General features: G+C 46.3%; 2 protein-coding genes across 3 annotated transcripts in view; one reads left to right on the plus strand and one right to left on the minus strand.

The window, feature by feature from the left end:
* Nucleotides 1–10,892: 10,892 nt before the first annotated feature.
* On the minus strand, nucleotides 10,893–14,375 carry CEP43 (centrosomal protein 43). Its single transcript, XM_088455911.1, has one exon. It carries the CDS (start codon nucleotides 14,191–14,193, stop codon nucleotides 13,000–13,002), a length of 1,194 nt encoding a protein of 397 aa, XP_088312037.1. The 5' UTR covers nucleotides 14,194–14,375; the 3' UTR covers nucleotides 10,893–12,999.
* The window catches only part of RAB23 (RAB23, member RAS oncogene family), a 39,990-nt gene continuing 38,973 nt past the window's right edge, over nucleotides 14,250–15,266 (plus strand). The window contains exon 1 of one of the 2 annotated variants that reach the window (XM_088455912.1): nucleotides 14,250–14,633. The gene's annotated coding sequence lies outside the window, so the exon portion shown is untranslated. The other variant, XM_088455913.1, reaches the window with a different exon arrangement.

The raw sequence follows: 15,266 nt of genomic DNA on the forward strand, positions 1-15,266 counted from the left end.
CGAACAGGGCTGGAGTGTCGGGCTTCCACTGCAGGCGATTTAGGTTTGCCCTAACTGGGGAGGCATGTGGCAGACAGGGTCTCTCCCACATTCTGAGGAAAGGGTTAACCTCCTGTAGCCAGGGAGGAAACACATCGTTACCTCAATTAAGAACAGCTAAGGTATAAAAGCCTTTTTAGATGAGAGTCGGGGAGAATGTGAGGGAGAGGTTGCACCTTTGTCAGCCCTCTCTGTGCTGGACAACCGGAATCCTGACTTTGCTGTGAATACTCTGCTTGTTTGAACTGCTGTCTCACGTAAGCTGAATTATTGTTCCTGAACTGTTTGCCTTGTGTAAGAAGCCATTACACTAATTCTGCCTTTTCAAGTCTGGAATAAAAGTTTGCAACATCTCAATCTCCCATTGTCTGGAATGTACCCACTACAGCCACCATCATCGAAAATGGCACCAGCCCTATGGCAGGTACAATTTCTACGTCTGACAACACCACAGCCTCCTCTGCTTGCAGCTGTGTGACTCAGAACACAGACTCAGAACGCTGCTTGCATTATCACGTTTGCGACTCTCCCATAATGCACCCTCTGAATGACCACACTCTGATACCGTCTGTTCTGATTGCAATAGCGCCTTTGTGTTTACACTCAGAGTAATTCATGCACCTTAGGAGATTTCAGAATTTTTCACACATAAGTAGTTGCAAATAATAGCGAAAAATACATGAACATTGACATTAAGGGCCTGATTCAGCAAGGATCGCAGATGCAATTGCAATAGCAATTACGCACGCAGTTCACTGCGATCATATGCTAATCCACTGCGATCGCTATGGGTATGGATTAACAGATAGACAGTAAAAAGGTTGACAGTGTCTAGGTAGACACCAGATGTTAGACAGTCAATAGGTCGTCTGGGACAAAAGGTCGACACACTACAGGTAGACATGTAGGAAGGTTGACAGGTACAAATGGTCGACACAGTCGGAAGGTTGACATAACAATGGTCGACATTATTATTTTTGTTTTTTTAGCCCTAATCTTCACCCTAACCCTCCCATAGGTGCCTAACCCTCCCTCCTGGTGCCTAACCCAAACCTTCGGGGTAGATGCCTGAAAATAACCATCCCTTCTAGTGCCTAACCCTAACTCTCCCTCCTGGTGCCTAACCCTAACCGTCGGGGTAAGTGCCTAACCCTTAAAAAACAAAAAACGTGTTGCCCATTTCATGTCGACCTATTGACCCTGTCGACCATTTGTACCTGTCAATCTTCTGCATGTCTACCTTTAGTGTGTCGACCATTTGTCCCAGTTGACCTATTGACTGTCTAACATCCGGTGTCTAGCTAGACATTGTCGACCTTTTTACTGTCTATAGTCCGGGACCCGATCACTATGCCGTCGCAGCACAACATAAGGAGCCCACTTTACCTTACATACATCCGTAATACTTAGCAAGACTGCGAAACCATCGGTAACATAGAGTACCATCGTAGTCTAACGCACATTTGCACAAGGTCACACTTTACTCAGAGATGCTGGGTGCCCCGGAGACTGGGCAGTTGGCACTGTTGGCTCTTCTATGACAGGAGTCGGGTGCTGCAGGAGAATGTCACACTGCAGTACACGGCTTCTGTCACTGCAGAGGAGCCAGCATTTTGGTGTCACCTCCAAGGTTGACACCGAGTGCGCCCGCACCCCCCCTAATGACATCACTGGTCTTAATGTAAATGTTAATATACCAAACTAGATATACATTATGATAAGGACAGAAGAGAAGAACTAAAAAATGGGTTTAGAAATATATAAGAGCAATAGTTAAGCAGAGTGGATTATTGCCACACAAATTGAAACCAGAGAAGGGAATTAAATATACAGTACATAGATTACATCACTTGAACCATTTGATTTATAGCAAACATGAGATAGCATATTTTCTCTACCTTGCATCAGTCTGCATTATTAGTATTGTGACAGTTAACAAGAACATAAAGGTTGTGTAGAGGTGACTAATAGGTAACAAAAATAAACTGAAAAAAGGCAAAGTCAAAAACATAGGGGCATTACTACAAAGCTATTGGTTTTGTACTTTGACAGCAACTTGCTTTTTCAGTCTGTATAAATTGCTAAATCGCCATTGATCTATTTATTAACATTTATATAGCACACACATATTCCGCAGTGCTGTACAGAGGGTCTGATTCAGAGTTGGGCGCTATTCAAACAGCTGCTGCGCCAGCTCCCATACTGAGCCCATTCCAGGTGGCCGACTGAGTCCTCCTTCTCTCAGATCTTAGCACATTATGTAGATATTTTAACTTACAATAGTGAAAACCAAATTCAAAAGGGGATCATATAGAATTATTAGTGATTTTATATCTTTTAGAAAATTGGTACAGCTTTTAACCTAATGAGTTACTCATTATATAATTTTACATTACATCACTCCCTAACCTTTTCAGGAAGTTGTGGGCAGGGCCAACAACAGAAATCTTGGGGCCCGGCGTACTCATGTTTTTGGGGACCCCTATCCCCTTCCAGTATGTACATGCAGCTCAGCCATTGGCTCATCCCATATGTCTCTCCAGCCTCATCCCCAACTGTGTCTTTCAGCCTTATCCTCACCTGTGTTGCACCAGCCTCAACCCTCATTTCTCCAGCCTCAGCTTCGCCTGTGTCGTTCCAGCACCATCTCTGTCTTAAGTCTCATCCCTGTGTCTCTCCTCCAGCCATTCACTAATCTCACCTGTGTCTCTTAGCATAATCATCCACCCACCGGTCTCTCAGCTTCATTCCTCACCCTGTGTCTATCAGCCTCATTCCCCACCCTGTTTCTCAGCTTCATTCCCCAGCCCGTCTCTCAGTTTCATTCCCAAGCCCGTGTCTCTCAGCTTCATTACCCAGAAAGTGTCTTTCAGCTTAATTCCCCACCCTGTGTCTCTCAGCCTCAACACAGCCCCAGTGTCTCTCATCTTCATTCCACAGCCTGTGTCTCTCCACTTCATTCCCTAGCCCGTGGCTTTCAGCCTAAACCCAGCCCGTGTTTCCCCAGCCCATGTGTCTCTCATCTTTACTCCCCAGACCATGTCTCTCATCTTCACTCCCCAACCCGTGTCTCTCAGTTTCATTCCCCACCGTGTCTCTCAGCCTCAACCCAGCCCAAGTCCCTCCCCAGCCCATGTGTCTCTCATCTTCATTCCCCAGCCACAATCCAGCCCGTGTCTTCATTTCTATCACCCTCCTCCTCTCCCTCTCCTCCCCTTCCTCAATCTCAAGTCCCCCACCGCCCAACCCATGTCTCTCCAGCCCAGCCAACACTTACCTGCTGCCTGCTGTTCCTTTTTTCCTGACGGCTTGGACTAGCTCCTCTCTGATCCAGCGGCACGTCATGATGTCACGTGTGCTGCACCTGGCTGCAGGCTTCCCTTACTCTGTCTGTGCCCTGCTTACAGCAGCGGCAGAGGCAAGCAGAACACATGAACTGAGTTCATTAAAATAATTGCTGCAGTTAAATTGGGGGTACATTAAAATAGGTGCAAGTATATTTTTGTGTATTAAAAGTGCACTTTTAAAAAATGCTAAAAATATACCTGGTGCAGCCACCTGGAATGTTTAAAACATCTGTTTAAAACAGCCCCCCCAAAGTACCTGACCCAGTACTTGAAACCCATTTTCAAACAGTTTTTACATTTTGACCCCAAAAAATGACAATTATTAGGGGGAATGAAGTCATTTTTTTTGCCTACTTATTTTGCCTATTTCTACTCATTAGACAAAAATAGGTATTTTCACCTGCTCTGAGATGGTGAAAGCAGTTCACCAGTTTTTGTCTATGGAGTTTGCGCACATGGGAAAACTTCAGCAATACGATATGCAGTTTTGTTTAAAGTTCACACTTGCAAACACTTATTGCTGAAATGCATGCCAAGAACACGTGCCAAACGGAACACTTTAAAGTAGCATGGCAACTAGCTGGCAGAAGCAGAAACGTGCTGTTGAGAGGTGGACTTGCAGCTGTGTCACACGTCTTCCTCTGCACAACATGTGGAGGTCAAAGTCAGAGTGCTCCAGTAAGGGTTGGAGGGTGAAAGTATGCCATTACATCCTTCTGCATGGACTCCAGTCTCAAACATAAATGTGATGAGAGGGATTCTGTTGGACAAATTACAATGGGCATGAGCAGGGGTCTGAAGGTATATATGTTTAATATGTAAAGCTTAACTAGTTTTATAGCCAACCCCACTTGCTGGCTGGACAGATGGCAGTGCTGCCCAGATACTGCCCCACCCGCTATACAGAAGGCCCAGTAACAATACGCTGACTGGATGCAGAGATACTGCACGATTCACTGTCTGGACACAGATAATCAGTGCTGCCCAGATACTGCCCCACTTGCTATATGGACACTGATAGCCAACTTCTATTACTGACTGGACACAAATAGCAGCGCTGTCAGATACTGCCCCACTCACTGGCTGGACTGTTAGCCAGTCAAGATACTCCCCAACTACCTAGCTACACAGAAGGCCCGGTATAAACAGAATGCTGGCTGGACACATATGGCAGCGCTACCCATATACTAGCTGAACCGACATCCAGCCCTTATACTGCCCCACTTGATGATTTTGCATAAGACCTCCTGGTAACAAACACGTGGACGCTAAAACGCCGAGAGTGGACACAGGCAGTCCACGCTCTTCACTGGCGACTGTTCTTGTCGGCAACCACGCACCTTCATTTTATACTGGGGGACAGCTCTGCTCTGCCCTCCAGCCTGAATGCACCCGGCCGGTACTGTGTCGCGGCCAATAAGTTGCACTACACTATATGAGATGTCAGTGCAGCGTGACTTTCGGTTATATCACATAGCCGAACAGCAAGGGAATTATTCGGGGTGGACAACCCAACAAATATAGCATGAGAACACTGCACCCTGGTGGCAAAAGGTTAGCTACTCCTGCCTAAAGCCCCCCATACATCAGCAATCAATTGGGACAATTTGGCGTTTTGCTGATGATTGTAAAAAAAAAACCTGCAATTTATGGGGTTTACAGATCGCCGATTCCCACCAAAAAGTGATTGGAATTGGTGAATTAGGTTGTCCAACATGTTGGATTTCACAGATCAATTAGGGCTGTAGATTGCTAGTGTATGGTAACAATCAGCAGATTTGCAGACAGTAAAGGTGCCCATCCACTAGGCAATTAAATTGAGCGATTGATCGATAACACTATCGTTCAATAATCGTTTGCAGATTGTTTAAAAAAAAAAGTTTTAAACGACCAGCGATGCGCACTCCCGCTGGGTGTTTATACATCTATCTTCGGGCAAACATGCTGGACAACCTGACGACATTGTCAGGTTCAACATGTTTGCTAATGATTGATGAGTCTTCACTGAACGACTGCTCGTTCAGTGTAGGCACATCACAGACGACTGCACGATTACAATGTCGAAATCGTGCAGTCGTTTTGAGGTCTGCTAGTGGATGGGCAGTTTTACTAGTAAAATGATGAGTCTTTCACGATCGTCAGACCTGTCTTTCCTGAAAATGATCTGCAAATCACTATAAAACATCTGTAATGTATTAGCGCAGATTGGTGGATTGGGGAATCTTTAAATTGGGGGGAAAAATTACAAAATGTATTATTTTGTGATTGCTGATGTATGGGCCCCTTTAGTCATGCGCAGTGTCAGTTTCCCAGGAGTATTTAAAAAATGTGAAAGACTTCTCCAATACCAAAGGGATGCAACTTGCAGGGACAGCAGCTACCACTGTCCCCGTGAGTAAAGGGACCAAACATCAGCAATCACAAAAGAACGATACACAGATCCTGTGATTTCTTTTCCCGAATCCATCAATCTGTGGCCATACAGTACAGATATAGGGCCATATTCAATTAGGCTGCCAAAAGTCAGATAAATTATCGCCGATGACGTCATTTTCGCATGTTTGAATTATCCCCGTATTCAATTTCAAAGACTTTTTGCCGGTGCGAGAAGTCTTAGAAAAAAACGGGGATAAGTTTTCACCATGTTTTACATGGTGAAAAAAAGTGCAGAATTGGGGTTTAGGGGTGCAGGCTTTAAAAAAATAGCCTGCACTTCTCGGAATAGCCCCTAAAAATTAACTGTGTCAGAGAAGATAAAAAAAGTTTAAAAAAATAGGGACACCCCAAAAAAAATATTTTAAATTTGGGGTTAAAAAAAATAAATATGGGGAACAAGTTTTTAAATAACGAATTTAAGTCAGGGGGGTTCCCAAGTATGCAGCTGATGTTTAAAATGCGGGTGGCAGCGGCAGGTGCATTTTTGAAGAATTTTCAAAATGCACTTTAGGGACTTAAACCCATTTTCATGTACCCCAAATTTGATGGGCATAGTTATTTTTTGCCCCAAAAAAACCTAAGTGCTATTCTTTATCACTTCTTCAAAGTCGAGAAAAAACACCTCCCGCGGCTATTTAAAAACCCTAATTACCTTCTCCTGGGAAAAACAGGGGTACCCACAGTGATCCCCCATGTCAGGACATCATTAGGGGGGGTCCTAGGATGAATTCCCGAAAATTCCCTATTTTTCCCGATACTTACCTTTCCACCGGGTCCCGTTGTCAATGCTTTCTAATTGAATGCGGGGATAAAGTGGGCGCGCGCCTGATACTTTATCCCCGTAAAATCTCCGATGTGGAGCGAAAAGTCCAGCATGGCCCATAGAATCTTTCAGTGACTTGCATATCTTTTTTAGGAAAGACACATCTGCCAAGCTTGAAAGGCTCATCATTTTACTGGTAACGGTCGACAAATCGGCTGATCATTACCATACACTAGCAATCTAGAGCCCCAATTGGTTAGTGAAAAACAACATGTTGGACAACCTGCTTTACCGATTTCATTCACTTTTTGGTAGGAATCAGCGATTGGTGTACCAATACATTGACAATTTTTTCCCCCAATCATCTGCAAAACAGGGAATTGTCCCAATCCATCATAGATGTATGGGGCCTTTACCTTTAGTACAGAGCAGGGAAAATCAATTGTGACATTTCTGGGAAATCTTCTACATTAGGCTGTTACTTAAGCTGGGTACACATGTAAAGATTTTCTGTCCAACCAGTGGCGTCACTAGGTAGGTGCGGGGGGTGCGGCCCGCACCGAGTGTCACCCTTCAAAGGGGTGACACCAAGAGCAGCACTCACACCCGCGGGCCGCACCCTTCTCAGATACATCTCCACCACACTTGGTCCCCGCCGACTCCATGAGCTGGATGCCGCTGGTCCTTCACGCCGCCGCCTTCAGCGCTCAGCTAATTCTGTCATCGCGCCGGCATCCAGAGACACACACAGGCACAGAGAATCTCTGTGCTTGTGTGTGGTGCTGGCCGCCGGCCGCGATGACGTCATCGCGCGCTGCACGCTGGCTCCGCTTGTGCTTCTGGGAGTCTGCGGGAGAAGAAGAAGGAGCCGGAGGGACTACGACTGTGAGCGCTGCCAGAGAGAGGACCATTTATTTAGCAAGTGACAGGCCTCGAGTGCAGGCCAGGTCAAGAAGAGAGGGTAAGTAGTGGACAGTGCACAGGGAAGGGGGCACAGCATAAGGGGCATTACTGGGGCCACTGAATAAGAGGTATTACTGGGGCCACAGAATAAGGGACATTACTGGGGTCACTGAATAAGGGGCATTACTGGGACCACTGAATAAGGGGCATTACTGGGGTCACTGAATAAGGGGCATTGCTGGGACCACTGAATAAGGGGCATTACTGGGGCCACTGAATAAGGGGCATTTTTTGGGCCACTGCATAAGGGGCATTTTTGGGGCCACTGCATAAGGGGCATTACTGGGGGCACTGCATAAGGGAGTTTAGTGGGTGCACTGCATAAGGGGAGCTACTGGTGGTACAGTATAATGGGTGCTACTGGGGGTACTGTAAGGGGCACTACTGGGGCTACAGCATAATGGGCTCTAATTCAGGGGCATTGCATATTGGGCACAACTAGAGGGGGTATTGCATAAAAGGGCACTACTACAAGGGGAACTGCATAATGGGCACTACTACTGGGGGCATTGCATAAGGGGCACTACTACAGTCATCATTGTATAAGGGGAACTACTACAGTCATTGTATAAGGAGCACTACTGTGGGCATTGTGTATAAGGGGCACTATTACAGTGGGCATTGCATAAGGGGCACTACTACAGTCATAATTGTATAAGGGGCACTACTGTGGGCATTGTGTAGCCTGTTTGGATCGGCACTCACTCTGAGCAGCGTTCAGCAGCTCTGGTGCCCTCCACGTAAATACAGTCCACAAGCAGCTACAAAGACGGCGGCACTCAGAGGCTTCCACAAAAATTGATGTATTCAAATAAGCATGTTAGACACCAACATTTCGGGACCACAATGTCCCTTTGTCAAGGTAACACTTGGTGGTCCCGAAACGTTGGTGTCCAACGTGCATATTTGAATAAATCAATTTTTGTGGAGTGCACCGTCTTTTGTAGCTGTGTATATATATATATATATATAAATATATATATATATATTTATATATTACAAAACAAAAGGTGGATAAGGAGCGCCTCCTAGTGCAATATTATTACATATCGGTAACCTTCACCAGATGTGGTCACCCTCTGTGTGAATAGGGGTGTACCTTTATTAAGTGGAATACACCACTTATGTATCAGCATGAACAACCAAGGGAGTCCTCAAGTTTTAGATTCTGGAAACCACTCGATATCTCACCTTCCATAGATGTTAGATTACTGTGACCCTTGTATCCAGTCCATCTGTGTCACCCCTGGATACCACGGTCACAGTAATATAACATCTATGGAAAGTGAGAGGGGGGGGGGGGGGGTGACACCATGAGCTACCACACCAGGTGACACCAACCCTAGTGACGCCTCTGTGTCCAACCATCCAACTAGTTGATTGGTTGGAATGAAAATCTGGTAACTTATGGGAGTAAGTGATGATCAGCAATTTGCTCCTAAATGTCAGAAAACAGATGAAAATGGTCGTTCAGACAAGTTTGTTAAATGTTTGATCTAAACAATTTGTTCAAACAACAGTTTGTGTCCATTTTCCGGCGTTTGGGAGCAAATTGCTGATTGTCATTTGCTTTCATACCTTACCAGATTTTCATTCCAACCAATCAACTAGTTGGATGGATGGACAGAAAATCTTTACGTGTGTACCCAGTTTAAGGTTAATCCTGGGAAGGAGGATACAACCCAGCCTTAGCCTGCATACTTAAAATTATGCAGAAACTGCAATCTGCATCCTTTTCTGAAAAACCAGCTTGATAAATAGGCCCCTTATTCATAAGTCTTTACTGCATTTTTCTGTTACAGTGGATTAAATTGCTAGTGGGAGGTGGTAACAGCTACCTTTGCTTATGCCTACAATAGGGCTTATTAATTGACAAATGTGAGACAAAGGGGCATATTCAATAAACCCCACGGCTAATTGCTGCGCCCGACCTATTCATTTAGCGGGGATTCCTCGCAGCTCATGGAGGTGCAAGGTAAAACCTGCGTAAAAAGCACCAAATCAGACTCATGCGCGGAAAAAAATGAAAAACAAAACATTGATTCCGCAGTTTACACGGAATCAGTGTGTTTCCGCGTGAGTCCCAATTTTTCAGCGCAGGAAAAAGGCTATTTTTATGAATAGCTTTTCTCCGCACCGCAGGGATTTTGCCCGCCAATTAGTCGCGGGGCAAACCCCACAGCTAATTGAATACCTGTCAAAGTTTTGTAACCCCATTTGCTTCATTGTCTAACCCAGCGATTCTCAACTCTACAGGTTACACTTATTATTTCACTTGTGATTCTGTGAGGAGACCTGTAAAACATGCACTGTTTGGGGTCCTAAGGAAGGAGCTTGAGAACCTATGGTCTATCTCTAACCTACCACAGGTTGATGACAGTCTTAGCTGCTAGGAGTCCATGTCACTGTAACACAGCAGGAAATCTATGATTTGCAGTGCCCTGGTTTAGTCAGAAATAATATTTATTAAGACATTTACTTAATAAGGAAAAATGGGCTAACAAATATCCAACTATGGGCCACACAGATGGTATAATCATGGTTAGCAATACTGTCTCACAGCACTGAGGTCGTGGGCTTGATTCCCACTAAGGCACTATCAGTTTGGAGTTTGAATGTTCTCCCCATTTTTCCTCCCACTCTCCAAAACCATACTGGTAGGTTAATTGGATTCTGACAAAAAAAAATAATTAACCACCATAGTGTACCCACGGTAGGGAATACAGATTGTGAACTACACTGGGACAGAGGGCCTAATTCAGAGCCGGACGCTCTGACAGAGTGCTTGCTCTGAATCAGGGCCTGCCCTCTGTTTTTTTAGAGCGGCCTCTTGGCCGCTCCCATAGCTGTGGGTGACCACCCACAGCTATAGCGAGCGGCCATAATGGTCGCGATGGTCAAGACCATCGGGCTTGCGACGAGACCCTTGTGGTAGGGTCTCGTTGCCCCAAGCCCAAGAGTGCTTTCGGCTCTAACAGAGCCGAAAGCACTCCCACTGACATCACTTGTGATGTCAGTGGGGCTGGCCCCAGACGGTAGGCGTTCCCATGGGAACGCCTCCGTCTGGACAGCCACGCCCGCCCGCCAAAACTTTGGTACGAGACCCGGAGCGACGGTTTGCCCGTCGGTATCCGGGTCTCGCGCACGACGGAGCTGGCTCCGTCGTGCGCATGCGCACTGGCCCACCATCGACCCAGTTACGAGCGCATAGCGCTTGCGAGCGTGTCTGAATCAAGCCCAGAGACTGATGTGAATGACCAAATAATCTCTGTAAAGCACTGTAGAATGTGTGTGACCTATTTAAAATCAATATTTGTGTATGACCATGATATGTTGAAAACACAAAAGTTGTAAAAACACTTTAATGCAATTTTCCCTTGCTACCTTTCACAATATTCATTTAACTTACAGAATATAGCCAAACTTCTAACATTTACAGGCATACCAAAATATGTACTTTATTGGAGTTGCTATAGCTTGAGCAACAATAAAACGGCTGCGGTTATTCTTCTACTTTAAAAAGAAGACCCATATTTCAGCCTTGGAGCATGTTACTTAGAGCACTGTGCACTTTGTCTGTCCTAGGGAAGTTAAGCAAATACTTTCTCCACCTGTGAGAAAGCATGAAATAGCTTTGCATATTAAATGAATATATGAAATGTCAGGTGTAAGTACAAATTAATTCTCAGGCACAGGTATAATCCTCTTAAATCTGAACCACCTGCTAATGATGTGGTATTATACTTTATATACAGAAAATAATGTATTTATTTATATCAGTGTCCAATCTATTGAAAAAGAAAAGTATTAGGTCTACACATATAATATGCATTGATAAATACCATCTATCAATAACTAAAGCTGCATACACACACGATTTTTTTGAATGATCATCGTTAAACGATATCGTTTAAAAAAATTGTTCACTTTCTGAGTCAAACGATGAACGATTATCGTTAATGTGCGTTCACGTTTGTAGTTTAGTCAGACTTGTCAACTCAACGATTTTCAGTAAATATCCAAAAACCATTTGTAGTTCAAAAAAATTGTTTATAATGGTGCATACACACGGTCAGATTTTTCTTCAGATCTGAACGATAACCATTTAAAAAAATCGTACATATCTGTCAGATGAACGATTTGAACGATGCGCGTTCCCAGTCAGATAAAGATATCTGACATCTGATGTATTTGCAGTCAGACTTGGACGATTCCATTCATTTTAAAGCAGTCAAAAATCGTTCAAATCTTTGGTAAAATCGTTCATCTGACAAATCTGACCGTGTATATGCTCCATTACACTTTAAAAAATCTGACAGAAAATCGTTGGTAACAAAATCGTTGGTAACAAAATCGTTGTGTGTATATGCACCTTTATTAGGATACATTGTCCTTGCTTTTCACATTAGAAGCACATTCATCTACATTCCTCTGTAGCATAGCATCCAATGTACTATTGAGAAGTCCATTATATTTGATAGAGTATTAATGCTTGTGAATCACACAGGGAATTTCAAACAGAAAGTCTGTATATGTGTACATATTGTTCTTAAGTGTTAATGCACAGTTAACAGACTTTAATAAACACTGTTAAGTCTATTCCATAGGACCATCTGTAAAAGTATTAAACAACAAATATTAATTAAATGCCAAGGCTATATCATTAAGCAAAGTTCAAATATTTTGTGACAAGTGGCATGTCATCTGCATTTAATATTTGTTTTTGAAGTGACAATTTAAAAACAGGCAATTATGAAACTAATGCTGGGCATACACGGCAAGATAAAATGTCTGTCAGACCGACAGACATTTGATCTGGCCGGCTGCCAGACGCAGATGTCCGCAGCATACACTGTGAGAGAAATCTCACAGTGTATAGCCCGACATCTGCGCTCCGCCCCCGGGGGAGGAGACATTTCCCTGTTCGGAACACAGGAAATGTCTGTCTGTCGGCCACGCTGGGCATACACTGCCCGATGCGGCCGACAGTTACCGGGTAAATATAACATCGGACGGGCATGCTGGACAATCCAGCATGCCCAACCGAGCAATATTTAACCCTCGGTCGCCCCCCCACGCTACAATTATCGCGGCGATCCGCCGATATCGGGCGGATCATCCCGATAATTGCAGCGTGTATGGCCAGCATTAGATGAGGGGAAATCCTAGGACATGATGTTTAGCAGCAGTGGACTTCTGGGGACAGGAGAAAATGGTGACACAGGTAATAGCGAAATAGAGAAAACAATCTTCACACTCCTTTTTTAGTGTTGTACATTCACTTTAGTACCAGGCACTGTACATGCTTCCCTGAATAAAAGAATATGCTCTGTACACATATATATAAAGATGACACATTGAATTATATATAAGACATACTATATTTATATATTATAAAAAAATTTAAGGTGAGCCATACAAAAATAGTTGTGACACAAGAAGCCATCATTTTCATGAAACATCCTCTAGATAGTCTGCCACATCGCTTATATGGGATACGGAGTTGTCCAGAGTGAAGTCCTCCAGCTTGTGGTCACTCCCAGTAAAGTCATCAGCAGACAGCTCCTCGTCCAGGTCCTCCCCAATGCTGCCCTCACTCCTGTCCGAGCGCTGGCTGGTGCTATTGAAGTCATCCATGTAATCGTCCTCATTGCCGGCACCTGCCTCCAGGGGAGCCCCCATCTTACAGTGCGTTACTGAGCCCTGCTGGGCCACTCTGTGCGGATCATTAGGCTGAGGGGCCCCTGCCAGGGAGGAGCGGCCGGAAAGGCTGCCATTGGCTTTGCTGGGCTCCTCCTGCCAGCCGTACGTCTTATCCGGTTTTGGCATGGGGTCATCGAAGAAAGAGTCTCCCTCAATGTCATCCTCAGGCTCCTCATGCGAGGGCGGGACTCCGGCATGATGTAGCTCCGGCCTCAGCCCGTTGCTCGCATTGTGGTTCTCGATGAAGTCACTGGGGCTCTCGGCCCTGCTGTCCAGCAGCCGGTCCTGGGCCGCCACACGCAGGCGCCTATACACAGCCTGGAACCCCGGCCAGTCTATGCCATGCTCGGCGGTGGCCGCATACCTGCCCAGCGTGCTCTCCGGGAGCTGGGGGAAGAGCTCAGCCAGCAGCGCCCCCAACTCCTCTCTACCGATTCCGCCATCTTTATCCCGGGCATACAGCTCAAACTTTGCCTGCGCCTCGGCTACGTGTCCGGGGGGCATCTCCGTGGGCACACCCGGGGCCTTCTCCCCTCCCGGCACTGCCGGCTCTCTCTGCTGGTGGAGTGTGAGCAGCTCCAGGATGAGGGGCCCCTTCCTCCCCGACTCAGGCAACCCCAGATCCCGGGCGGTGACAGCCCGCTCATCGGGTGTGCTGGGCAGGCCGGCCTCCGGCTGCAGCACCGCCATGGTGAAGTCCAGGTGGAAGTGCTGGAGGAAGTCAGTGACCAGGCCGGCGACCAGGCGGCCATCCCTGGTGCCGAGGAACTGCCGGAGGCTGTGGTTGACGAGGGAGGGCTTGTTGTCCGCCCGCTCCTGCTCGTCCAGCGCCAGGAAGACAGAGGCCCGCAGCTCCGCCTTGATCTTGCTCAGCACACCGTTACTCTCCAGGGTATGGATGAGCAGGTCCCGCAGCTCTGTGTCCTCCTCCGCCGCCGACATCTCCTCCTGCTGCTGACACCAGTAACGTCTGCTAGGCTGCTGTGGTGATCGCCGAGATCATCGAGCGTGGTAACTGATCTGTGTTCTAGCAGCAGCGTGCGGCACCCGCAAGTTACTCCTGTGTCACACTGACTGAGCCACTGCTGGGACGGGGCGGAGCCTATGACACCACCGAGGCGCCAAATTTCAGCGGCAACTACATACACAACGCAGGTGTACTGTCAACATTCACTCGTCGCCGAGCAACACGAAACCCCGCCCTTCCAGGCATGGTCTGCCGCACCATGATGACGGTGAAGCTTTCGATCGATTTGGGAGCTCGTCTGCTCTGGTCTTGTTATCTGTGCCTCTGCCCATCCCTCCCCGCGTTCCCCGGGTACCTGGCAACCGAGCGGCGCAGAGCGTGGCAGCTAAGCACGGGACCCGGGCGCCGGAAGCAGGTGAGGAGGTGTATGGGGCTATAGATATGGAAATGTATGTAGACGCCGGGCTATAGAGATAGGTCGCCAAGTAACCCTACACGGTACAGCCCTTGCTATTATCATCATCACGGGTATCTGAGGAGCAGTCAGTGCCCGGCCTGGCGGGTGAGTACGCTCTATAGCCCCGGGCTAGGGTTATTAGCCCTACACGGTGTTTTCCTATATCGTCCCCTTCCCGCTGTGCGAATGTATGTGCCCCTCTCACCCCTATATCTGCCCCTCTGTGTCAGCCACTCTATTGCTGCTAATGTTGGGGGAGGCTTGTGCTGCTATTGCCCATCCTGTATATATCCTGCATCATCCTGTGTATATATCCTGTACATAGTATGATTGAAAAATCTGTCTATTAATACTGCTCTAGTATTACTGTTCCCTGGCTGCTAATGCAGAACAAGTGCTATTACTTGTAAGCTACAGAGTTGTTTAGTTTGCGGCTGTGTTTTATTTATTTTGTGTACATGTATGTTCTTACACACCTCCGTCCTATCTTCTGAGCATAAATAGCTTTCCAGCTTACAAACTGGTGTTATAATGTTCTGTACATAGCATACAATGCATTCTGTTTGTATAGTGCTTGTGAGGTATAGCTTT

The sequence above is a fragment of the Taudactylus pleione genome, unplaced genomic scaffold (assembly GCF_031769625.1).
Source record: "Taudactylus pleione unplaced genomic scaffold, aTauple2 ptg000678l, whole genome shotgun sequence".
NCBI classification, from domain to species: Eukaryota; Metazoa; Chordata; class Amphibia; order Anura; family Myobatrachidae; genus Taudactylus; species Taudactylus pleione.